The 26,584-nt window shown below is 37.1% G+C and overlaps 1 protein-coding gene across 1 annotated transcript in view; it reads left to right on the forward strand.

Annotated features, from left to right (window-relative positions):
- The window catches only part of MALRD1 (MAM and LDL receptor class A domain containing 1), a 559,293-nt gene that overhangs the window by 364,533 nt on the left and 168,176 nt on the right, over positions 1–26,584 (forward strand). Inside the window, exons 30-31 of the mRNA XM_010859895.1 lie at positions 1,212–1,340; positions 11,854–12,015. Coding sequence (XP_010858197.1) covers positions 1,212–1,340; positions 11,854–12,015 — 291 coding nt within the window. The remainder of the gene's footprint in view (positions 1–1,211; positions 1,341–11,853; positions 12,016–26,584) is intronic.

Consider the following 26,584-nt stretch of genomic DNA (forward strand, 5'->3'; position numbering starts at 1 on the left):
ATTTGTTGAATCTGATAAAAATAGTTTTAGACCTTTAATGTATATAATTTTGAAGCTATAAAGTATTACCATTAGACTTTGTATCAGTTGAAATTATATGCAAACATGTGAATTGCTTGGAAAATTCTATGTCAGTTTGCTTAAAAAATTTTTTTTTCATTAATTTTTGGCTGATCTGGGTCTTTGTTGCTGCCTGAGCTTTCTCTTGTTGCAGAGAGCCAGCTTCTCACTGTGTTGGCCTCTCTTGTTTCCAGGCACAGGCTCTATAGAGTATGGACTCAGTATCTGTGGCACACAGACTTAGTTGTTCCATATTATATGGGATCTTCACTGAACCAGGGATCAAACCCGTGTCCCTTGCATTTGCCAGCCAATTCTTAATCATTGGACGACCAGGGAAGTCCATGAATCTGCTTTTCTTTTTCTTTTTTTTCAATCTGCTTTTCTAAGTCACCTTTAGATGATACCATTATGCCTTCAATTATTATAACTAGCATTTATAAAGTACAAATTGTATATTGAGTGCTGTATTAGGCCCAAAAAATCCTGTGTCAAAAGAGCTTGGAGTCTGTAAGGACGGACAGATGTGTAAACAGCTCTTATACAAGGTGGTAAGCATTTGATATAGAAATAAAAGTGCTCTTAGGCAGCATGAAATAGGGAGTGTCCAACCTGAGGCTCGGATGGCAAAGAGAAGGTGGGACCAGAGTAGAGAAAAAAGTTGTTTCCTTGGGTCTTAAGGTTGAACAGACCACCAGGACCAAAAGAGGCAATGATCAGTACAGGCAATGGAAGAAATATTATTGAGGACATGGCAAAACACAGAGCGAGTGGCATCTCAGTGAAGCCCTCAGTCCTAGGATAGAGTTTAGCTGCAGGTGCTTCAGAGAAGAGTTGCATCTGGAAAACTAAGCTGGAACCAAAAATCAAAAGATTTTAATGCCTTGATTGGGATTTTGGGTTTATGTAATAGACAGTGTTCAGCCCTTAATTGCTTAAAATATATTTTTAAAGTGAAGTTTCTATTACTTGCTGAACAGTTCCAGAAGTGACTGAGAGATGGGGAGTCATGTAACGTCTATCTTGGGCAAGGACTCAAATCTTGAACTTATCTAATACTGTGGGATCTATAAAACAACTAAAGGGAGCACTGAAGTATAATGAAAATACTACAAAATGATGTTTGTGATTGTTATTTTGTTTTTCTCCAGTGGGAGAGACTTCTGAGATTTGCCCAGAGGCCACGGATTTTTTGTGCCACAACAAGAAGTGTATTGCATCCCACCTTGTCTGTGACTATAAGCCAGACTGCTCTGATGGGTCTGATGAAGCTCACTGTGGTAAGTGTGTTTGCCTGTTCTAATGCTGCCAGTTCAGCACAGAGTTTCACTTTATTAGTAGAGTAACTTACTGACGTTGGTGAGTGAGAAGAAATATTCTTTTCACGCACTAGAGTAGACTTAGAATAGCCAAAATATTTTTCCAACTTCTCTCTGAAGATATTTAGAAGCCCTACCATCCTTTTTATCACCATACTAAAAACTGAAGCAAACCTATAACAAATCGTGTGACAAAAATTTCCCATTATGTCATTGTATAGAACTGTGTGCAGAGTTAGAATTCTAATTGTCAGAAATTGAACTAGCAGTCTACATTTCTTCATCAATTCTCATTACTGTTTTCATTCCTCCCCCCCACCCAATGGCTGATTTTATAGATGAGGCAAAAAATGAGCACCTTGAATAAATACTAGTTTAATGATTAATTTTATTAATTACATTGCACTGGAAAAAGAATACATGAGCCACATTTTTTTAAATTCAAACTTTAATTCAAATGATTTTTAAGGTCATGTATAAAGCCAAGTATGTAATTTTAAAACATGAGCACATACTTAAATCCAAAGAATTTTTTTCATATATCTTACTGATGAGAACTCATATACCACACAGGCTACCTGTTGCAATTAGCATTTGCTATGTAACAAAGTACCCTAAGAGTTAGTGGTCCAAACAACTTTGGTTTGGTTTGCAATTTTGTGGGTCTGTAACTTAGGAAGGAATCAGTGAGGCAGTTTGTCTCAGATCCACATGGCTCAGACTGGGACATCTGGACCTGGAGGAGCACCTCCAAGATGGTGATATCTCTTACTTATTTGGCATGTGTGTGCTCTTTGGTTTCTCTGTATGGATCAGCATGGACTCAACCTCTAGGGCAATTGGTATGGCTTGGACTATCACAGGTTAGTCAGATATCTTTCATGGGGTTGGCCTTTACCATGTATTGACTGAAAAAATGAGTGCTCAGCATGAAAGTTGAAAATTGTGTTTTCTTTGGAGGACTCTGGTGACTCAGATGGTAAAGAATCTGCCTGCAATGCGAGAGACCAGGGTTCTATCCCCGGGTCAGAAAGATCCCCTGGAGAAGGGAATGGCAACCCTCTCCGGTATTCTTGATTGGAGAATCCCATGGACGGAGGAGCCTGGCGGGCTACAGTCCATAGGGCCACACAGAGTCAAACACAACTGTGAGACTGACACCACCACCACTACTACTGTTACTACTAAATGCTGCTACTACTGCTACTACTACTTGGAGGACTCAAGCCTACAAGACAGCCTCTCAGATAGCTCTGAGGGAGTGTTCCCAAGAGGTCTAGAAAGAGCCAGATTATATAGGAATTTTGCAACAAAGAGCAGGTAGTCCAGGCATCAAAAGATTACTGTTAATTAAAGAAAACCAGATATCTTGAGGAACTTAGTGCTTTTCTGTGTGTGGGAAGATGCAAGACTGTGGGCTCATTGAAATCCTTCTTTTGATATCCATCTCAGCTATCTAGGGTGGCACCCTGGTTTTTCCCACCCTGAGTCCCCTCAGGCTACACTGTTGTGGTGGCTGCAGTGGCTGAGGGCTTGATGGCAGGCATTCTGCTGTTTCTACCCTGAGTCCATCAGGGCTCACTATGGGGGACGGGGTAGTGGCTAATTGCTACAGCATCCTTTGTTTACTGACGGGGCAGGCAACATTTTTCATTCACACATGTGAATGTTCCAAGAGCAAGCATTGCAAGAGTCTGTGGAAAAATAGCAAGTGTATTTATGATTTCACCTTCGAAGTTTCAGAATGTCCCTCCTGACTCTTCCTAATGATCACGCAGATAACAATGTCTAGACTAGATTTAAACGGAGGAAGAGCGTAGACTCCACTTCTCAATGGGAAAACATCACACATGCACTGGGAAGGAGTAATACTCAAGCCGTGAATAAGTGTTTGTTATTTTTAGCTCAGTATTGTTTTCAGGATAGTACAATGACAATGCTTCTGCAGTGTTCATTTCTCCTTTTTGCATCCATTATTTTTTTTAATTGTGGTAAAATATATGTGCAATAAAATGTACTCTTCTTGCCTTTCAATGTTACGGTTCAGGGGCAGTAAGTATATTTGCATTGCTGTGCAGCCAACATCACCACCTATAACCAGAACTTTTTTTATCTTGAAAAACTAAAACTATATGCCAATTAAGCAATAGCCCTTCCTTCTCCCGAACTCTCAGCCCCCAACCACCACCCTTCTAATTTTTTTCTATTCATTTGATGACTGGGTACCTCATATAAGTAGAATCACAGTATTCATCCTTTTGTGACTGGCTTATTTTAGTTAGCATATTAATGTCAACATTCACCCCATCTTTTCATTTTAAATCATGCATAAAAAAGTATATATGGTTGGTACTTTTAAAAACTGTACTACTAATACTACAATACATAATCTTAATTTTATAAAATATTGTTTCCTCTATAATGCATATTTTCTCCAATGAAATTTATAATATATTAACTAATAGTTCCTAGTATTATTTTTAGCTTCTTTTACATGAATCAAATATATATATATATATGTATATATATATATACACACACACATATATGTATATTTTACATTGACTGTAAGGAATTGATTTCAATGGAGTTCTTAAACAGTGCTCTGAAGCATTTTGAAATCACCATTTTCCCCACAAGATATGACAAGTAGAGCTTTAATAATCACCAGTAAAAACATTAAAAACTTGGCAAAGTTTAAGAAGGTTCTAAGGGAAATATATTAAGAATATGGTGCTAGTGATGTACATATCCAATGGGACAAGAGGGACAGCTGTTACATGCATATAGACAATTTATTACAGATAGTAAATTATCTTTCTTTCATGTAAAAATATATATTGAAAATGTTTATATAAAAATTAAACTCTTCCATTTATTCCTATTCCTAAATTGGACTAAGAACCACCTTCTAAACACTTCAGTTCAGTTCAGTTGCCCAGTCGTGTCCAACTCTTTGTGACCCCATGGACTGCAGCACGCCAGGCCTCGCTGTCCATCACCAACTCCCAGAGTTTACTCAAACTCATGTCCACTGAGTTGGTGATGCCATCCAACCATCTCATCCTCTGTCGTCCCCTTCTCCTCCTGCTTTCAATCTTTCCCAGCATCAGGGTCTTTTCAAATGAATCAGTTCTTCACATCAGGTGGCCAAAGTATTGCAGTTTGAGCTTCAACATCAGTCCTTCCAATGAACACCCAGGACTGATTTCCTTTAGGATGGACTGGTTGGGATCTCCTTGCAGTCCAAGGGATTCTCAAGAGTCTTCTCCAACACCACAGTTCAAAAGCATGAATTCTTCAGCACTCGGCTTTCTTTATAGTCCAACTCTCACACCCGTACATGACTACTGGAAAAACCATAGACTTGACTAGATGGCTACTTTGTTGGCAGAGTAATGTCTCTGCTTTTTAATATGCTGTCTAGGTTGGTCATAAATTTCCTTCCAAGGAGTAAGCATCTTTAATTTCATGGCTGCAGTTACCATCTGCAGTGATTTTAGAGCCCCCCAAAATAAAATCAGCCACTGTTTCCACTGTTTCCCCATCTATTTCCCATGAAGTGATGGGACCGGATGCCATGATCTTCATTTTCTGAATGTTGAGCTTTAAGCCAACTTTTTGACTCTCCTCTTTCACTTTCATCAAGAGGCTCTTTAGTTCTTCTTCACTTTCTGCCATAAGGGTGGTGTTATCTGCATGTCTGAGGTTATTGATATTTCTCCCGGCAATCTTGATTCCAGCTTGTGCTTCCTCCAGCCCAGTGTTTCTCATGATGTACTCTGCATAGAAGTTAAATAAGCAGGGTGACAATATATAGCCTTGACATACTCCTTTTCCTATTTGGAACCAGTCTGTTGTTCCATGTCCAGTTCTAACTGTTGCTTCTTGACCTGCATACAGGTTTCTCAAGAGGCAGGTCAGGTGGTCTGGTATTGCCATCTCTTTCAGAATTTTCCACAGTTTACTGTGATCCACAGTTTACTATGATGCCAAAGTCAAAGGCTTTGGCATAGTCAATAAAGCAGAAATAGTTGTTTTTCTGAAACTCTCTTGCTTTTCCAATGATCCAGCAGATGTTGGCAATTTGATCTCTGGTTCCTCTGCCTTTTCTAAAACCAGCTTGAACATTTGGAAGTTCATGGTTCACATATTGGGTATATGAAAATTAATAAGACATTGTATTAGGTTTCAGAAATTGACTTTCTACTGTGGAAAAACAATTAGAGGTGAAAATATATTAAAGTATGAAGTTCTTTGCTTTTTAAAAAGTTTGTAAATGAAAAGATCCCTAGGTTATTTTCTTTATATGTAACAGGTACTGTCAGGAATAAAGTTACCACCAGTTATTTGGGGGGTACATATGAAGAATGATGTGTGTGCGTGTGTACATCTGTAGACGAATTATAAAAATAGACTTTAAAACATTAGAAAGAGTTTCAAGTAGAAAGTTTTTCAGGTGTGAATGCTGCCTATGCTTTTTTGTTTCATTTATTTTTCGTCTCAGAGAACCTTACATGATTTTTATCTTTCCCACAGCTGTTTGAGGTACTGATGTAAAACACACAGAGGCATTTTTGATGTTCAAAAACTGAAGTCCGTTACATACCATGTCTGTTAGTGTTACCCATGACTTTGATGGACAGCAGCAGGAAATATTTGAATTCATTAAACTAAAAGCAATATGTTGAGAAGTGAATAGTACTTTTCTTAAAACATCTTGATAGATTTTGTTCATATCCAAGAGGAACATTGCAAAGCACACAAGGATATTCAGGTGACTTTATTGATTCTGCAAAGGCTTCCCTGTGGCTCACACGGTAAAGAATCTGCCTGCAATGCAGGAGACCCGAGTTCAATCCCTAGGTTGGGAAGATCCCCTGAAGAAGGGCATGGCAACTCAGTCCAGTATTCTTGCCTGGAGAATACCTTGGACAGATGAGCCTGGTAGGCTACAGTCCATGAGGTCACAAAGAGTCAGACACGACTGAGCAACTAACACTGATGCTTCAGATTGACTCCCTCAGTATTTTATATTGCTGATCTTTTGGATGTAGCAGAGACATCAGCACTGGATTCCTGCAGGCCAAGAATCTACTGTGGATAATGGAACATTTTCAAAGTGACCTTTGAAGAAATAAGGAAAGAATTGACCTTTGAGATTATTAAACTGAAGTCTTCATTTTTACTTTGAGCATCATTTCTTGGGCAATTATTTAAATTCTTAGAGACTCACTTTTCTTATCTATACAGAAGATATAATAGCATACAGAGTGCTTTGAGAATTAAATGAAATAATGTAAAGGATATATTTGCTCAGTCGTTGAAGATTAATGTTAGCTTCTTTCGTACTGTTGTTTTTATGTTCTCTTGAAATTTGTCAGTCATTGTGAATACCTTATTTACATATCCCTTATACTCAGCAGACAATAAATGCAGCTATTCCTTATGACTAAATTTTGACTGTAGGTTATGAGCAAAGATAAATTTTTCTTTTGCATCTCTACCTCTTGTTGCAAAAATGCATAGTTGATAGGAAAGGAGAGCAATTCTTTTGAAAAGAAACAGTTACATTAGAAAAGATGTCCTTTTTTTTTTGTGTGTGTGGAAGGAAGATATTACCTGAAACACGTGTTAAGAGTGCTTCATATTCTAGGCTAGGGAGGCAGAGAATGGGGCGGCTACTTTCTCTCCTGTCTTTTACAGTGATGAGCATCATTATCAACAGTCTTTCCCACTGTACCCAGACTCTCCAAAATTCTTTTGAATGCAACTTTCCAAGAAGTCATGTCACAATGAGGAGAAATTATTTAATAGTTCTATATTGTTGTGTTAATCACTCTAGTCGTGTCCAACTCTTTGTGATCCCAAGGACTGTAGCCAACCAGGCTCCTCTGTCCATGAATTTCTCCAGGCAGGAATACTTGAGTGAATTGCCATGCCCTTCTTCAGGGGATCTTCCCTATCCAGGGGTAGAACCTGGTTCTCCCGCCTTACAAGCAGACTCTTTACCAGGTGAACCACCAGAGAAGCCCATGTTATATATTTTGGTGTTGCAAAATCAGGTGGCTACATGGATGTGAGAATTAAAAATAATTAATGATGGAGCCATCTCTTTAATATAAGTGAGGTGATTAATGTTTGTACTGACCATTCAACCATATGGCTGAATATTGTACCAATGGAAAAATGCCAGTTGTTTAAGAGTGTTAGTAATGCTTTGAAGCCATTCAAGGAATCATGACTAAGTTCACAATTTGGAAATTATTTTTTCTAAAGCCATAGCCATTTCAAAAATATTGATATGTACTAATCATCAAGAAATATTTCAAATTGTTCATATCATCTATCATTCAATAATTAGTGTGGAATCATTATGGTTTATGTGATGTAGTTAATAATAATACCTAATCACCTGGAAATGTTTATAGTAATTCAGTGGTTATTATTGTTCAGGTCACTGAGTTGTATTTGACTCTGCAACCCCAAGGACTGTAGCACACCAGGCTGCAGTGGTAAATAACAATTAGGGTGACAATGCAAAACCAGGAAGTAATAAGTTGCTAAATATTTAAATAGTAACAACTATAATTACTGTTGTAAAACACCCCCACTACCCGAGAACTGACATGATGTAGAAAGAGAAAGATAGGACCTAGGTTGGACTTTCAAGGAAAAGTATTTTTGCTAGATGGAATGGAGCAATTAAGGTAAATTAATACACTTGTAGAGAAATTTGAAACTTGACAGGTTTAGACTGCAGAGCAATCCCTGCTACTTGCCTATCCATGTTTTTGTTAAAAAACAGAACTCCAGTTTTACTTGGGGCAGCATTATAACCAGCCACAGATACTATCTTCTGCAGCTTCTTTGTAGCCACTAGAGGCACATGAGATATACATGGGAACTGGGAGAAAGTATCACTTTAAAAAATAAAAAGCAACAGAATGGGCAAAAAGCTTTTCTCTTCTTTCCTCTTCGCATTGCTTTCAATGGCCTGAATATCTGTGGCTCTGGGAAGTACAGCAGCATCTTGCAACCGTGAAGGAGCATGAGGATGACAAGATGACAGTAAAGAAGGATGGAAAATGTGTGCTTCCCACTGGACGTTGGAACTACAACCATAGTGCCCCAATACTTTGGCCACCTGATGCAAAGAGCTTACTCATTGGAAAAGGCCTGATCCTGGGAGAGACTGACGGCAAAAGGAAAGGGGGCAGCAGAGGATAAGATGGTTACATAGCATCACCGACTCAATGGACATGAGTTTAAGCGAACACTGGGAGATAAGTGAAGGGCAGGAGAGCCTAGTGTGCTGCTGTTCATGGGGTCACAAAGAGTCAGATGTGACTTAGTGTCAACAACAATAGGTTGTTCAGTCACTTATACTGACACCTTCCTGACCTATTGTTAATTGAGATAAATCAATTCTTGTCTATTTACGCTATTATTTGGGCTTTAAGTACTTGAAACTAAATGCATCTCTTATACAGACAATAAGGAAAATATATTTTCTCAAATGGCAAGAAGTCCAAAAGCAATTTAGAGTTGGTTAATTTAGTAGCTTTTGTCATCAAAACTATAGAACTGTATGCCCTCCATAATTCTTTAAGTTCTGCCTTCTTCAGATAATGAATGGTCTTATAAAGTCAGCTCCCCTTACACGTCTTTGCAATGATATCCTGAGAAAGGACAGATAGATTTTCTTCCTTTTGACTTATTTTTAAAAATAAAGAAACATTTTCCTAGGTGTCTTTTTCCTAGTAAGTCTCATTGTCAGAAATGTATCCCAAGACTGTCTTAAACCAGTGAAGACAAGGGAAATTTGAACATTGCATCATGATTGCTTAGATAAACTGTGAGACACCTCTGGAGCTATGATAGCAGCTGTTTGACTCTTTAGACACTTTTGACTCTTCAGACACTCTTCATAAAACTTCAGTTCTTCACTCTTAATAAAACTGCAGTTATGTCCTGAACAAGAGAGAAAAGGAAGGACTGACAAGTAGCAGCTAATTGCTAGAGAAAATATGCAAAAAACGAGAGTAGTTTAACATAAAAGTTGAAAAAAATGTCAATTGTATTCGAGATAATTTACTGAAAAATTTGTAGAGACAGTTTGAAGACAAGAGAGATTTCAGCCTTAAAAAAATTGCATCAACAGAAAGGTTATTGTACTCAGGACTAGAAGTCTTGAGGGCATTTTCAAATAATGTGAACACCTGAATATTTTGAGCAAGAGAAATAACAGAATTCTGAAAAATGATTGATGGAGTTTGAGTTTATAAGGTTGATAGAATGAAGGTTACAGTAAAGAAAGAGGTTTCTTAGCTCGGCAGCTTAAACCGATGGAACTAGAACAGGGACTATGGGGCTGCAAAAAAGGAGTGAATTAAACAAATTCTTGAAGGGAGATTACACAGATGTTGGTAGATTAGATATGTAAATAAGAATGCAAAATCAAAAGATGACTTCAAAGTTTGAATCTTTAGAAAGAGAAGATTCATGCTATGATATAAATCAATCTCAGAGAAGAACCCATTTGGAGGGATCAATGATGAGTTCATTTTAGGATTGTTGGCTTTGAGATGACAATTGCATATTCCAAGTAGAATATTCAACAAACATTTGTAGAAAAACACCTGCATTTTATTGTGTCTGTGGATTTGTAGATCATTTGCACAAAAGTATGAAAGCCATGGGAAAGAATGAATGAAGGTATACACAGTGAGACTTTCGAATTTTATGTGATTTTTTTTTTAACATGAGGGGCACCCTAGCTACCTCTGCAAGGTGAGAAAGGAATTAGTAGAGAATGTGTGTTTGAGAGATGTGCAAACTTTGTGTAACCTTGAAATAAATGAAGCCTTGGAATGCTAATAGCAGTGCTTGATAAACAATTGATTAGCAAGATTAGCCCTAGAAAAGGGAAAAGTAAAAGTGACGTAATTTGAGTTAGAGAGGCTGAAATGTAACAGAATAAATCCTGATTGTGTAGATATCTTGAGAGTCAAATAAGAAGTTTAATATTAAATAGAGTAGAAGAATTAGGGCAAGGGTGATCACAGAGAATAAAAACAGGATGTAGAATAATTACTGTTACAGAAATACAGTAGAACCTGTATGTGACTTCATTCTAATAAACACACAATGGCTGTCTTTTCTGTAACCTTGGAAGATTCTGGATGTTTGCAGTTGGTTAGCTAAACACTTGGAGAAACAAATTCCTCACTTTTATCCATATTGCGTAAGTATGATATAGATCTATTTATATCACATAATCCTGGCATGTAAACATAAAAAGGATATACAGAGCCCATAAATAAACATGTAAAAACCAATGGATCATAAGTCATGGAGAATGAATGAAAGAAATGTACATATTTAAAAATGACTCTAGTTTATAGAAATAAGATGCAATCATGCCAGAGAAGTAAAAGGCTGATATTTTATGAAAATACTCTCAGAGATTCAGAAAGGTTTCTATAAAAATAGTAAAGCTTTGAATACCTAATGTCTGGCATCCATGTTAACAGCAAGTTTTCTTGTGACAATGTATCTATACATGCTCATAATAGTTTTATGTTAAGAAAAAGTTTGGAATGAGAAACCACCTGGAGAAGAAGTGTTAAAATAATACAAATTTCATCTTTCAAAAAAGCAAAAATAGTCAATGACAATCTCAGTTGATTCATACTGATTAAACCATCCAATAATTCATTCTGTCTCTGTAACACAGTTTTTACAGTGAATGTTCAAAAATAATAACTGCTATGCAAAAAGAAAATTAAAGAAAAATGAAAGCAGATATCAGGGTGTTATGATGGCACTTTTCACAGATGACTAGTAGACAAGCAGTTATTATCTAGTAATTTTTGTCATTGTGAACAACTTAATATTTTAATGAGTTATCAGTCAACACTTTTAGAAGAGAACTTCTTTCATTATTTAGTGACTGGCTCTTAAATGTTTATGTGGATAATGGGTATGGTAGCAGAGAGGGTTTGCATCCTGCATTGTTTACTACTTCTCCCAAAGGCAACTTTTCTTTAATTATTGACTTTTCCTCTCTAATGGTCCTTGCTGTTCAAGCACTACAGTGGACAGAGGGACTAAATTAATCATCCAGACAACTGGAAATATTGAATTATTTGACCTGAATTATCTGCACTATCATAATGTTATATTCATTCTTCATGTATAGATACAGTTTTATCTATCATTTTAAATGTTACTAGTCAATTCATGTAAATCCTTATCGGCTAAATGACAGTATTCATGCACTTCTAGATTCTGTGATAAAAAAAACCTTCAGTGTACAACTGATATATCCAATGAACACAAATGCCATGATTCTTTAAATTTTTAAATAATATAATATGCACATAATAATTTTAAACCATCACAAATGAAGTGTAATATCAAATGTGACATACATTTCCAGAACACTCCATTAATATTTTTGTTTCCTTAGGCCAATATACAGGCACAGCAGGAAGCTGCAGTTTTGAAACAACTTCAGGAAACTGGACCACAACTTGCCATCTTACTCAAGATTCTCAAGATGACTTGGATTGGGCCATTGGCAGTGGAATTCCTACAGAAGCATTGAGTCCAGACCCTGATCACACACCAGGTAAATCTAGGAGAGATAGCCAGGCCAAAGAGTCCACTGGGTGGTAATCTGCTTTAACTGAACCTCAGAGTGCCTTCCTTGTGTCTTTGTGGAGATAGAACTCAGTATCCTTTATGAAAAGAGAGTTAGTTCCTTCTGGTTATCCCCTGAATTATTTAACAGATGTAGAACTGATATTGCTACAACAAAGAAATCCATGACTCATATTTTAAGAAACTCAGATTTTACTTATGGTACCCTAAAGGCCCAGGGCTTCTCTGGTGGCTCAATGGTAAAGAATCCACCTACCAATGCTGAAGATATGGGTTCAATCCCTGGGTTTTGAAGATCCCCTAGAGAAGGAAATGACAACCCACTCCAGTATTCTTGCCTGGGAAGTCCCATGGAGAGTGGAGCCTGTTGGGCTACAATCCATGGGATTGCAAAAAGAGTCAGACACGAATTAGCAACTAAATAACAGCAATAAAGATGGCCTTAAAATTTCTTAATTGGTGCAAGGACAAGTAGGGGATGTTCAAATTAATGCATGCAGTAGACAAAAGAATATAGTTGGCATGCTACCACAGTGATAGCAAGATGGCCATCAGCTTCATTCCAGACCTTCTAAAGTGCAGAGGCAGTGATTTAAAAGGTAAGTGATGATAGAAGGAATAAGCATCAATGAACTCAACAAGTTTTGCTTCCTGCCGGTGGTTTGAGAATGAGGTGATCTGAAATGATTTTACAAGTGATAGAGTCAGGAAGTAAACTTGTATTCTTGTTTGCTTTTAACGTGAAATTTTGCCTGATGCTTAACACTTTTCTTAGGAGTCAAACTTTCTTAGGAATTAAAAATAACTTTTTTCAGTGATAAATTTTCTTAGGGACAAAACTATTCTTAGGGATAAAATCTAGCTTTTCTTTGAGGTAAAAAAAAATCATCTTAACTATTGTGATGATTAATTTTATGTATCATCTTGGAGGGTATTTTGGGATGAGGTTAACATTTAAATTGGTAAACTTGGAGCAGATTACACGCCATATAGTGGGTGGGCCTCACCCAATCAGTTGAACACCTGAATAGAACAAAAAAGACCAGCCTCTCTGAGCAAAAGATAACTCACCAACAGACTGCCTTTGGACTTCCACTGCCCTGTTGGCTTTCTTTCTGCAAATATGGGGCTTGCCAGCCTCCATAATTACATGAGCCAGTTACTTTAATAAATGCCTTTCTATGTTTACACATATCCTGTTGGCTATGTTTCTCTGGAGAACTCTAATTAATACAACATTCCCCAAAATAATTGAAGCATAGGCTCAATGAAAAAGAACAAGATTACATGGAATTAAAATAATTTTTCATAGAAAGGGTGTTCAAGATTGGCTCAGCCATTCTATGTCCAATAAATGAGAACAGTATTTTTGTTATTTATATATTCCAGGCAGATTGAAAATATCATGATTTCAATTACAGCTTGGATGTGCGTTTTTGTTTAAAGCTATTTCCTAATTCAGCCTCAGGTTGAATATTTCTATTCCTTTTGACCTGTCAAGTTGTATTTCCTCTGCCTTTCATCAAGTTTTTATTTCCTTAAAAAACAGATGAGATTAGTATATACCAGGTAATGGGGTAGTGGAACAGGATAGAGAATTAAGGCATTTGGGTAAATAATTAGAAGAGTTTAGTATATAACAAAGGTTAATTCACTGGGAAAAAGATGTATTATTTAGTGTGATGCTGGCATGGCTAGTTATCTGCATGGAAGGAAATTAAATGAAATTCTAGTTTTTCTTCTGAATATTTCATATACAGCCATATATTCTAAATGGATTAATGATATAAATATAACAAGTTAAAATAATAAAATTCTTGCAAGAAAACATAGGGTAAGCTATGTGCAATTTAAAGAAGTATCTACCTTCCAAAAGCTACAATAAATAAATAAACCACATGTATTTAAAGATATAAAATTATAATTATGGTCTAAAAATTTCATAAACAAAATCAACAGGCATATAATAGATTTAAAAATTCTTTTCTTTACATATTGCAAGTACATAGGTAGGTAACTCTTATAGACTTATTAGAAATGGCAGTTTTAACAACAAGGGAAGATTTGCATAACCAATTCACAGATGAACAAATTCAAATAATCAACAAATATATTAAATGATGCACAAGTTTGCAACTCATCAGAAAAATGCAAATTAATAAGATGGGAAAGGATTTTCAGAAGCTACTCACAGATGACTGAGTGATGGAATTGGGGAAAGAGGGGGAAAGACACTCATTCATGGTTGTGGGAAGTTTTCCATTTGGGGAAGCATTCTGTCCATGTAGAAATATAAAGACCATTATGTAAGCATATGTATGTAAGGATATTTACTTCAACATTGTTTGAGGTTGAAAAAATGGGAAGTAACATGAACATGGGGCTTCCCTGGTGGTCCAGATGGTAAAAAATGTTCATGCCAGAGACCAGCGTTCCATCCCTGGTTTGGGAAGATCCTCTGGAGAACAGAATGCTACCCACTCCAGTACTCTTACCTGGAGTATTCCATGGATCGAGGAGCCTGGTGGACTACAGTCCATGGGATCACAAAGAGTCAAATACAGCTGAGTGGCTTTCACTTTCAACATGAGTATGCATCATTCATACAATCATTAATCATTCACTTGTTCATTTATTTATCCATTTATTAAATGCCAAGCACCATTCTAGGACCTGGGGAAACATTAAGAGGATGAAACAGACAAAAATCATCACAACAGTGGAGTTTGTATTCTAGAAAGGGGAAACAATAATAAATAAACATATAAGTAAAAAAGTTATATGGTCAGTTAGAGAAAGAAAGAATAGAGGAAGTAGGTTCCTGAAGGCTAGTGGATGGATTGGGGGAGGGTTGTAATTTAAATAAGCTGGTCAAAATAGGCTGCATTGAGAAAATGCCATTTGAAAAATGACTTGACAGAAGCGAGAGAGAGTGATACAGGTAGGGACCAAAGGAGAGGGTGTTCTAGCCTGAAGAATAGCCAGTGCCAAACACACTGAGGTCAGAGTATGCCTGGTGAGTGTTTTGGCAATCTAATTAATTGCGGTGGAGCTTCCCTGTACACTCCGTGATGTTTGGCAGTATCCCTGGCCTCTTCCAGCTAATACCAGCATCACTCCTCTCTCCAGTGTTGAAAGCTCAAAATATCTTTAGAAATTGACAACTACCACCAAGGGGCCAAAATCGTCCCTTGTCAAAAATCTAGAGGAATAGCCGAGGTAATTGATTCAATCCACAGTGCACAATATCACGCAGCCACTGAAAAGAATGTAGTGCCATACACTAGACTTGTAAGGATTTGCAAAAGATACTCTTAAAGGAGATAGCATGCAAAATAATCATGCGAAGTGATCTAATATTCCTAAAACAACAATGACTGCCGCCCTCTTATCTGTGCATACATTTAACTCCAAATGTAAACATTTCTAGAATAACACTGTGAACATGGAAAAGAAGATGAGAAGGGATATACATTCGTTTATTAACATGAATTATGTAAATGGGTGACAGAGTTGAAGTAGAGGAGAGGAGAAATAAATCCAAAAACAAAAAGAATAATTGAAACCAGGAATGACACCTCAAAAGAAATGCCAGCATACATGATAGCAGCCCAATTATATGTTTGTGGAAAATGTGGTGGATATTTTTAAGTTTTACTTCTTAAAAAAACCTAAACTAATGCATTTCATCCTTAATATTTAAATTTTTTTCTTCAAGAATTCTTTTCTTGAATTTTACATGACTGGAAATACATTTTTTTTCTAAAACATTTTAAATAAGCAGAAAAAAGAAAACTCTAGTCATTCCAATAGAGTAGTATAACTACTTTTAAGCTTCATATCTGTGTCTCCTGCCATTCTTTCTTAATGTACACATTGGCCAACAAAAATAAAGTAATTTTAAAAAAACCATACTGTGAACAAATTTATCTTATGCAGTACATTTAATAACATAATTGTAATTATATCATAGTATTCTACTTGTGGATATGTATATCATGATTTATAAAATTATCTAACAGTAAATTCTTAAATTATTTCCTAACATTTTCAGTATAACAAACATCACAACAGTCAATATGCATTTAGATGGAACTTTTTTCTTTTAACCTTTTCTGATAGTCTCTGAGGATAAATATTAGTTTCTCTTCCTTGAGAAATTAAGAGAAATAAACTGATATTTATTTGCTACTAAGATCCAGAGGGGACTTTCCTGGTGGCTCAGACAGTAAAACGTCTGCCTACAATGTGGGAGACCTGGGTTTGATCCCTGAGTTGGGAAGATCCCCTGGAGAAGGAAATGGCAACCCACCCCAGTACTCTTGTCTGGAAAATCCCATGGCCGGAGGAGCCTGATAGGCTACAGTTCACTGGGTTGCAAAGAGTCAGACACTACTGAGCGACTTCACACAAGATCCAGAGAGTAACATTTAGGTAACTAATGCCCATGAGTTCTTTAGATAACGTCTGTAGCAGTCTTTCCTCATCTTAAGACAGTATTTTAAAACTACAGAGCATGTCTGCTTGTATAATATTACTAGTGGGACAAATTATTGTAGGCTCAGTTTAGGGAAAATGTAAAAGTATAATGGGCTACCCTGGTGGCTGAGTAATAAGGAAACCACCTGCCAGTACAGGAGATGAGCTTTGATCCCTGGATTGGGAAGATCCCTTGGAGTAGGAAATAGCCACCCAGTCCAGTATTCTTGCCTGGGAAATCCCACAAACAGAAGAGTCTAGTGGGCTACAATCCATGGGATTGCAAATGAGTCAAACAACACTTAGCAAATAAACAACAAGAAGAAATATAATAGTTAACCTATAATATAATATATAATACAATATAATATAATCAGTTCAGTTCAGTTGCTCAGTTGTGTCCAACTCTTTGTGACTCCATGGACTGCAGCATGCAGGCTTCCCTGTCCATCAATGACTCCCAGAGCTTGCTCAGATTCATGTCCATCAAGCTGGTGATGCCCTTCAACCATCTCATCCTCTTTCATCCCCTTTTCCTCCTGCCTTCAATCTTTCCCAGCATCAGGGTCTTTTCCAAGGAGTCAGTGCTTTGCATCAGGTGGCTAAAGTATTGGAGTTTCAGTTTCAGCATAAGTCCTCCCAATGAATATTCAGGACTGATTTCCTTTAGGAAATATAGCACAATATAATAGTTTAGAGAAAAAGAAGTATAATCAATGGACATGAGAAAGCTTCCATGCATTGTCCCAAAAGACAAACATGAGTGATCTATTGATCCTTTTTAATGTAATTTAAAGAATATTAATGGTTATTTTTATTTTCTTTTTTTTTTAACTTTTATAGCTAGTGTGAGTTCATTAAAGACCACATGAAAAGTCCTCCGTCTGGTTCTTTATGCAATATGGTATACAAGTCATGTTGTTCACAGATAAGGAAAAGAAATCATGTGGACAGAATACTTTATTATCCTCCCTGTTAATTACTGTGCGAGACAGTTTATTTTTACGGAGTGCTCTTTTCAAAGTGGCCTGATTATATCACCCAGGCTACACCACTACAGCTCACTCAACTTGTTTAGGCATCACTGAGACAATGGGCTGCTAAATAGATTGTAAGGACATTAATTAATGTTGACCCTCTGGGAAAAACAAAATTCTTTATGAGAAGGCCAACAGATTCAAAGAACCCACGGTCTTTTTCGAAGCATCACAACCTTGCTGTTAATTAAAGCTGCGTTTATGGATCTTTTCACTTGTTGTTACCAAGATGAAGAATTAGATACATAAGGAGGGCATTCTCAATGTCCATCACAGGCCTATTTATGAGTCTTTTTGGGGCCATCACCAAAGTTGTAGAGAGAAACTGCAAGCATTAATCTACTCTCCAGTCTGCACATGAATAGTGTTTGGACTGAGTATATACGAGTTTTAATGGCAAGAATGACATTTGCATGACATAAATTAACAGAGGCAAAATGCAGAAGGCTGCTGTCTCTTTTTTCCCTTCCCTCATAACTTTATTTTCTTTTTAATGTTATAATAAATCAACTCTCTCTACAACTAGAGTATAAACTCTGATAGGGTATACCAAAGTCACATCTTTTGCTATTTTTATATTCTTTCCAGAATTTATAATTGAATAGACCTTAATGAGTATTTATGTAGGCCTCATGTGACCTAGATTTATGTTTGTCTGTATTTTACAAATTTTTAGGATTAAAGAATGCAGTGTAGTTTTCCTGAGTGCCTTCTAAATACCACACACAATGTGTTGGAAACCGAATTAAGTGAATGTTTGGAAGATAACTGAAATGGAGTGTATTTCCTTATATGATCCACACACTTACTGTTGTGCAATTCTCTACTCACAGCCCAAGGTCAAAAAGTAAAGCTGCAAAAAATCTTAGTGATACTAACACTCTAATGCGTATGTTAGTAATTTAAAGCCTTAAGTGTTCAACAAACAGAACTTAACTTGGTAGTTAGTTGACAGAGCCCTACAGGCTTGATGGTCATAGCTGTATTTCCTGTTGGGCAGACAGGACAGATACTATTATTATTCCTGCATCAGAGATGAAGAACAAGAGGAGCTGAAGGTCTTCTCTGAGTCTGTGTACTGAGCACCCACTTCAGAACAGAACCCCTGGTGTTTGGAGCTTCATCCAAGCTGTTTCCTTCACTGTCTTGCTTTATCCTTAGGTACAGCTTTGCCTGAATCTTCTTAATGGCCTTATTTGGGGCCGCTTAACCTTTTCTTTCTTATGAGTTATGTCGCCATCTCACCGTGGTCTCTGATAGAGCAGGGAGAGTTGAGGCTCGGTCAGGGAAATGGTGTGTTATATACAAAAGCCAGCCCTCGCTCACATGTTCATCAGACCACTTACTTTGATCTTATCCACACACACTCATGCACACCTACACACACATGTAGAAAGAGATAATAACTGTACTTTTCACACATTTTAGAAAATTCCCATCTTTCGACCAGAAATGTTTGAGGTATTCCAGAAGGGAATGAAAAAACAGATGGGATCAGAATGGGTGAAGTGAAAACAGCATAAATCTCAGCCCAGGGGAACATGGTTCCCTATAGATCTTCCCAAGGAAACTATACAGATATTCTCAGATTAAAGTCAAAAGTACTGTCCTGGACAGAATGGTGCCCCCCACTTCAAAATTCAGATGTTGAAGCCTTCACTCCCAATGTGACTGCATTGGAGACAAGGCCTTTCAAGAAATTGAAAGGTTAAGTGATGTCATGAATTGGGGGACCTTCATCTAAAGAACCGGAGAAGGCAATGGCAACCCACTCCAGTGTTCTTGCCTGGAAAATCCCATGGGCGGAGGAGCCTGGTTGGCTGCAGTCCATGTGGTCGCTAAGAGTCGGACACGACTGAGCAACCTCACTTTCACTTTTCACTTTCATGCATTGGAGAAGGAAATGGCAACCCACTCCAGTGTTCTTGCCTGGAGAATCTCAGGGACGGGGGAGCCTGGTGGGCTGCCATCTATGGGGTCGCACAGAGTCAGACACGACTGAAGCAACTTAGCAGCAGCAGCAGCAGCAGCCAAAGAACTTATGTCCTTATAAGAAGAGGAAGACACACCAGGAGGCACTTACCCAGGGGAAAGGCCCTGCAAGAATTCACAATGGAGCTGGCTGTCTTCAGGCCATGAAGAAAGGTCTCAGGAGAAACCAACCCTGCCAGCACCTGGATTTTGGACTTTGAGACTCTATAACAGTGAGGAGATGACTTTCAGTGGTTGAAGCACACAGTCTGTGGTATTTATCACAGCTTGAGCTGACTAATACAAATACCAGGAAAGGTTGTGAAGAATTCTTCAAAGTCCCTGAGAAACAGCATGCAGAACACCTGGTTGAATTGGAACTTGGCACCACCTTTTGTATTTCCTTCCCAGGACCGTGGTTTCCAAACACAACTGCTCACAAGAGTAGCTTTTGCTCACAGAATAAAATCAGCGAAATGTCATCTAAGGAAAGCCAGGCATCTGCCTGCAAAATGATTATCATAATTTAATTACATCCTGTAAAAGAAGCAGGGTTATATTGGGGATTATACAGGATCCATACCCTAAGTTTTCAGGAGGAAATAAAGAAAGATAACTCTGCCTAGGAATAAAAGAAAATCAAACAGGCAATCTGCCTGTCTGCCAACCCTTCACCTCACAACCAAGGACGATGGTTCTCAAACTTGGTTGAATATTAGAACCACCTGGAGAGTTTAAACAAAATATTAATACCTGGATCCACCTGCAAAGATTCTGACAAAATCAGTCAATGCTGTGACCTGGGCAGCAAGATTTTTAAGAACTTTCCTGGAGTCTAATGTGTATCCCAGGTTGAGAAATACTGTCCCATCCTAGGGACATCTGTGCATCTTTGTGCCCAGTCCACCTGTCCAGCACCTGCTCTTTATTCTTCCAATCAAAGGACAACTCTGTGGGAAAAACAGTTCTGGTTACAGCAGTGAATATTCTTTCCTGATATCTATATACTAAGATATATCTATATATCTTTCCTGATATCTATAATATATAGATATCTTCATTCAAAAGTTGAAATAGATAGCCAAGCATCACCAAGCATTTAAAAACAACCAATATCATGAAAGATAAGGGCGTACAAAGAGAACAATTATGTAAAAAGAGGAAGGAGATAACAGTGCAGTAGACATTTGTCATATGTTCTTGTTGTTCTTTAGAAAGATGTTTATTTACTACTGAGCCTTAAGAGTTCCTTCTCACCCAACTTGTCCTGTGCTTACGATGAAAGCTGCGAATCAGATGCACATGAGTTTGATTTGAAAGCAGACAGCAGTTCTCCTTCTCCATTTATAATGGAGTATAATCATTTCCTGAAAAAATTGGGAATGTAGATATTCCCATTTATACATATATGTGTGTGTATATATATATATTTATGCTCCAATAAATATATCCATATTAACATAAATATAAAATATATTTCCTACTGTCTAAATATTTGATTGTAATGAAGTATAACTCATCTTTGTGTAATATATTTATGAAATATGATAGTCCTAATATGGTAGACATATATACTGACCTATATTTAACATATAAACATGTAATTTGGTATTCTGGGTTACTTTCAAATAGTCTAGTGGTAGTGAGGGTATGAGTGTTAATTTAGAAGAAACGAGACTAACCATGGGTTGAAACTGTTGAAGTTGGATTTTGTGTAGATGGGATTTCATTATGCTATTTTTTTATACTTCAGTATAAATTTGAAATTTCTCAAAGATATTTAAAAAATATTTCCCACAAAATATGAATGTAACTTAAGTGAAAAAAAACCCTGATAATATGATATCTAGCGTGAAATAAGAATTTGATATTCAGAAATACACAAGGTAGAAATGAAGACATGAATGCAATAATTGAAATAATCTCATTAGATTTTCAAATGATACTCAAGGTATATGGTTTTTTTTTTACTTTATCCAATTTTAAGATTTAATGAGAGCAATGGTATTCAAGATAATGTGGTATTAGCAGAGGTATAAATATAGAGATCAGTAGGCTAACATAAAGAACTCAGTAACAGACCAAAATGGCCCCACAAAACTAGACACATAGTCATTTGAAAGGCCCTGAGAAGGGTTCAGAGTGATTACACGATTATCTTTATATCTTTCTGTATAGTATATTTCTTAATGTGAGGTAATACTATCACATGTTGCTTAAAAAAATTAAAGGAAGGAGTCTCAAAATACCCTGACAAATAATATAAGTCATTAATCCATATACTGGGACTAAGCCAATGGTGACGCTTGTGGAATTCAGCTGTACCTGTACCAACACATGCTCATTTTAACCATTAAAATTCTAGTCAGTCTACTTGACAGTAAATCTTCACACACTCTTTTGTAAGATTAAAGATGAGGTTCCTTGTCTGAATGTATTGTTATCATTTAGCTTAATTTAGCTGTGTGTTTTGTTTTACTCAACCTCTCGAAAATGACTGAGGTGTTCCTGCAGGCTCTCTAAGGAGGAATCAGAGGGAAGAGCTGGGATTTGCCTGGAAAGGTTGCACTGTTACTCTGTGCTCCTCACTCCACAGACAAATAAAGAAAAAATAGATTAAATATGAGTGTTGGCTGGTTAAAGACATGATATTTCACAAATATCAGGCATTTCAGTAAAATCGGCTCATTCACACATACATCTTTTTCTCCTTAAATATGAAAGTGTATCATAAGTCAAGCCTTCATATTTCTCATAAAGACACGTGCTACTCAAGGGTAGAGACAATGCTGTAGAACAAAGGTGTGTGTGTTAGACGTTCAGTCATGTCTGACTCTTTGTGACCCAATGGACTGTAACCCACCAGGCTCCTCTGCTCATGAAATTCTCCAGGCAAGAATACTGGAGTGGGTTGCCAGTTCCTGCTCTGAGGGTATATGATTTTTAAATATGTACATATTTTAGCTGATCCTTAAAAAATACATTGGAATTTATTGTGTATTTTTATACATAATAATGCATAATTTTTGTATTATGTATTATTAAATACTATTATTACATAATACATGTTATATTTTATGGGAATTTTGGGGGATACTCCAAGGGGAGTGAATTACTACTAATATACTTCTACTATTCTTTATCATCATCATCACATTAAAGTCTGAGAAGAGTGTTAAAGTAAAACATTTGTAATTTGTGTAATTCTTCAGCCACTGCTTTAAAAACACATGTAACTGGGGACTTCTCTGGTGGTCCAGTGGTTAGGGCTTCACCTTCCAATGCAGGGGGTGCAGGTTGGATCCCTAGTTAGGGAGCTAGGATTCCACATGCCTTGGGGCCAAAAAAAAAAAAAAATCATAAAACAGAAGCAGTATAGTCACAAATTCAATAACTACTTTAAAAATGGTCCACATCAAAAAATCTTAAAAGAAATGCATGTGACTAAATGGAAGAGTTTCTACACATGTGTGACAGATAAATAAAATTATATACATTGTGTGTGTGTGTTAGTCATTCAGTCATGTTCGACTTTTTGTGACCCCAGGGATTATAGCACACCAGGCTCCTCTGTCCATGGGATTCTCCAGGCAAGAATACTGGAGTGGGTTGCCAAGCCCTTCTCCAGGGGATCTTCCTGACCCAGGGATTAACCCCAAGTCTCCCACACTGTGGGCAGATTCTTTACCGTCTGAGTCAAATCATACACTGACATGGTGAAAAAAATATTTTTCAATTATTCATACAGCATATTGTTGTTGAGCTCCCCTCTTTTTTATTTTTTGTTAGCTGTTCTAGTTATTTGGAATATATGTTGAATATGTCAAGAAAGGATTTCTGATGTCATGTGGCTGACATTGTAGCAGAGAAGAACAAAAAATAAGTATCAAGCATTTTAAATAAAAAGCTTGTATGGTGTGTGGAAAGTTAACTGCTAGGAAAAAGAAAGGAAAAGTGGAGCCTTCAAAAAAATATCACCCAGGAGCCAGTGGGGAGTAGCGTAGGTGTTACAAGGGTGGGGAGGTAATATAGGTTAAAGACATTTTTGTCTGTAGCCACTAGAATGAGTCTACCTGCATTACTGTTTCCATAAAGGGTTGTGAATGGATGTGCAATAGTTGTTGTTCTTATCCATTCACAAAAACCCAAACAAAAGGATTTTTTTTTACAAACAAAATAAGGATAAATTTCAGAGGGATTTAGAGGAAGAAAACTAACATCTGTTCAATGTTTCCTGAGAATCAGAAACAGTAAGAGATTTGCCTCTGTTATCTCATTTCATCCTTTTAATACAGTGAGATGTAGAAGATACTTAATTCTTTAAAAGGTTGGAAAGAAAAACTTGACTAAGTCACAAGGGTAAATGGGCAGGGAGATTGGAATATTGAACTCTCTGACTAAAAGGCTTTCTTTTACAGCCTACACTGTCCAAATGTGGTAGCCACTAGCCACATGGAATTATTGAACCCTTGAAATGTAGCTGGTCCAAATGTTAACTACACACTGTTTCAAATATGTCATACAAAAGAAAATAGAATTTAGGAAAATCTCATTAAGAATTTATTGATTAAATGTTGCAATGATAGCATTTGGGAACATTCAGTTAAATAAGTTGCATTACTAAAGATTAACCTATTTCCTTTTACTTTTTAAAATGTGTTGCTAAAAATTCTAAACCTACATATGGGATTCACTGTTTCTGTTGAACGGCTCTGTTCTATATTACCCTGGACACATAGAGAAGGCTTTCTTATCTCTCAAGTGGAAAAAAAAAAAAAAAACACTTGAATTAACTAAAGAAATACAGAAAAATATCCATCTCAGAAAAATATCCATGTCTTTGAAGATGGGCAGCCTCTTGTTTTAGAATTCACGTACTTGCCACTAGAAAATGCAGAAATGACCCGCTTAACCCTGGTGACTCAGACGGTAAAGAATCCACCTGCAATGTGGGGGACCTGGGTTCCATCCCTGGGTTGGGAAGATCCCCTGGAGGAGGGCATGGCAAGCCCCTCCAGTTTTCTTGGCTGGAGAATCCCCAGGAACAGAGGGAACTGCAGGCTAGAGTCGGACACAACTGAGTGACTACGCACAGCACAGCACAACTTCATCTACTTTATGCAAAAGGTACTTTGAAAAAAAAAAACATATAAAAAGTAAAGAGGGGTGATTATAATCTTATCTGATATGTTATCTTTATAATATTGTGTTGTGTATATTATATCCTAATACTTAAACCTTAGCATGCAGTTTTCTTATGGTATCAGCAATATCTATGTCTAAAAATACTGCTTTCTGAATTATTGCCCAACTATTGTGGCTCCTCGTTCAATAATTTTCAAAGAGAAGAATCAGTCTTTCTTTATTTCCATATTTTCTTTCATTTGCCTTTTATATATTTTTATTTTTTTAATATGTAGTTAAAGTTCAAAGTTGATATGTTATTGATTTTATGAAAGTACAGATTTGGAAAATACCAATTAGACAATAGTTATTACCGTATGATAACATCTGTATGATGACAGGTTGTATGTTGGTATTTTTCTCATTTTCTCCTATTTGTACCTCCTCTGTCCCCTTTACTTCTCTTCTATGATGCCATCGAACACATAGCATCAGGTAAAAGGAGATTTTATCAGGAATAATGATATGGATTATTAGGATAAAATGAGTAATACTACATAGCATAACATATTTTTCTGATTTTCTTATATCTTTTGGTAACCTTTACTGTCATCTCATAAAAGTAATTTGGCACTGATATTTAATAAATAATGTATTAATTCAGTAACTAAGTAAATACTTCAGAATGAAAGAGTACTATATGATCTACATATACATAAAGTATATGTACAGATGGAGAGAGGTTTTGTATAGTACAGATGAAGAGAGGTTTTTTATTATCATTTATTTCTTTTTACTACTAAAACTTGAAAATTGTTGTATGTAACTAAGGGCTTCCCTTGTAGCTCAGTCAGTAAAGAATCTGCCTGTAGTGCAGGAGACCTGGATTGGGAAGATGCCCTGGAGAAGAAAATAGCAACCCACTACAGTATCCTTGCCTGGAAAATCTCATGGACAGAGGAGCCTGGTCAGCTGCAGTCCATGGGGTCGCAAAAAGTCGGGCACCACTGAGTGACTAACACTTACTTACTTACTTACTTACTTCTATGTAACTAAATAGAACAAGCCTGGTTATCAAAAATTGTGACTGTGTAACTGGAGAAGACTCTTGAGAGTCCCTTGGACTGCAAGGAGATCCAGCTAGTCCATTCTGAAGGAGATCAGCCCTGGGATTTCTTTGGAAGAAATGATGCTGAAGCTGAAACTCCAGTACTTTGGCCACCTCATGCAAAGAGTTGCCTCATTGGAAAAGACTCTGATGCTGGGAGGGATTGGGGGCAGGAGGAGAAGGGGATGACAGAGGATGAGATGGCTGGATGGCATCACTGACTCGACGGACATGAGTCTGGGTGAACTCCAGGAGTTGGTGATGGACAGGGAGGCCTGGCGTGCTGTGATTCATGGGGTCGCAAAGACTCAGACACGACTGAGCGACTGAACTGAACTGAACTGGTAGTCACTGAATGCCAATCACCAGGTCTCTGGCTTTCTTTTCGAATCCTCATAATACCTTGAGACTTTTGCAGCAGAGGAAATGGATGCACAGAGAGAATAAATAACTTGCCCCCAGCCACACAGAAGACACTTGTTGAATCCAGCATTGAAACTCATCTCTCTCTAAAGCAAAAGCCTGCATGTGTAACCCACAATCCCTTCAGCTTAACATGACACTCTCAAAGCTTACAAATGTAAAATGTGATGGCCGTATGAGAATACTTAGTAGTTTCTCTTCTAAAACACAAAAATGTTGGGAGATGGCATTTTTATCCATGTCAAAGAGCTCAAAACAAACAAGTATTTTATTTCTATATTTCCTGTTCACTCTAGTTGCCATTTTCTTATCACAGTTCAGTATCATTTCTACTTTCTCTTTTTCTCCAGTTACTTAGAGTTACAAACATTCCATTCCAAATATATAACTATGCT

Source organism: Bison bison, unplaced genomic scaffold (assembly GCF_000754665.1).
Source record: "Bison bison bison isolate TAMUID 2011002044 unplaced genomic scaffold, Bison_UMD1.0 scf7180017864461, whole genome shotgun sequence".
NCBI lineage: Eukaryota > Metazoa > Chordata > Mammalia > Artiodactyla > Bovidae > Bison > Bison bison.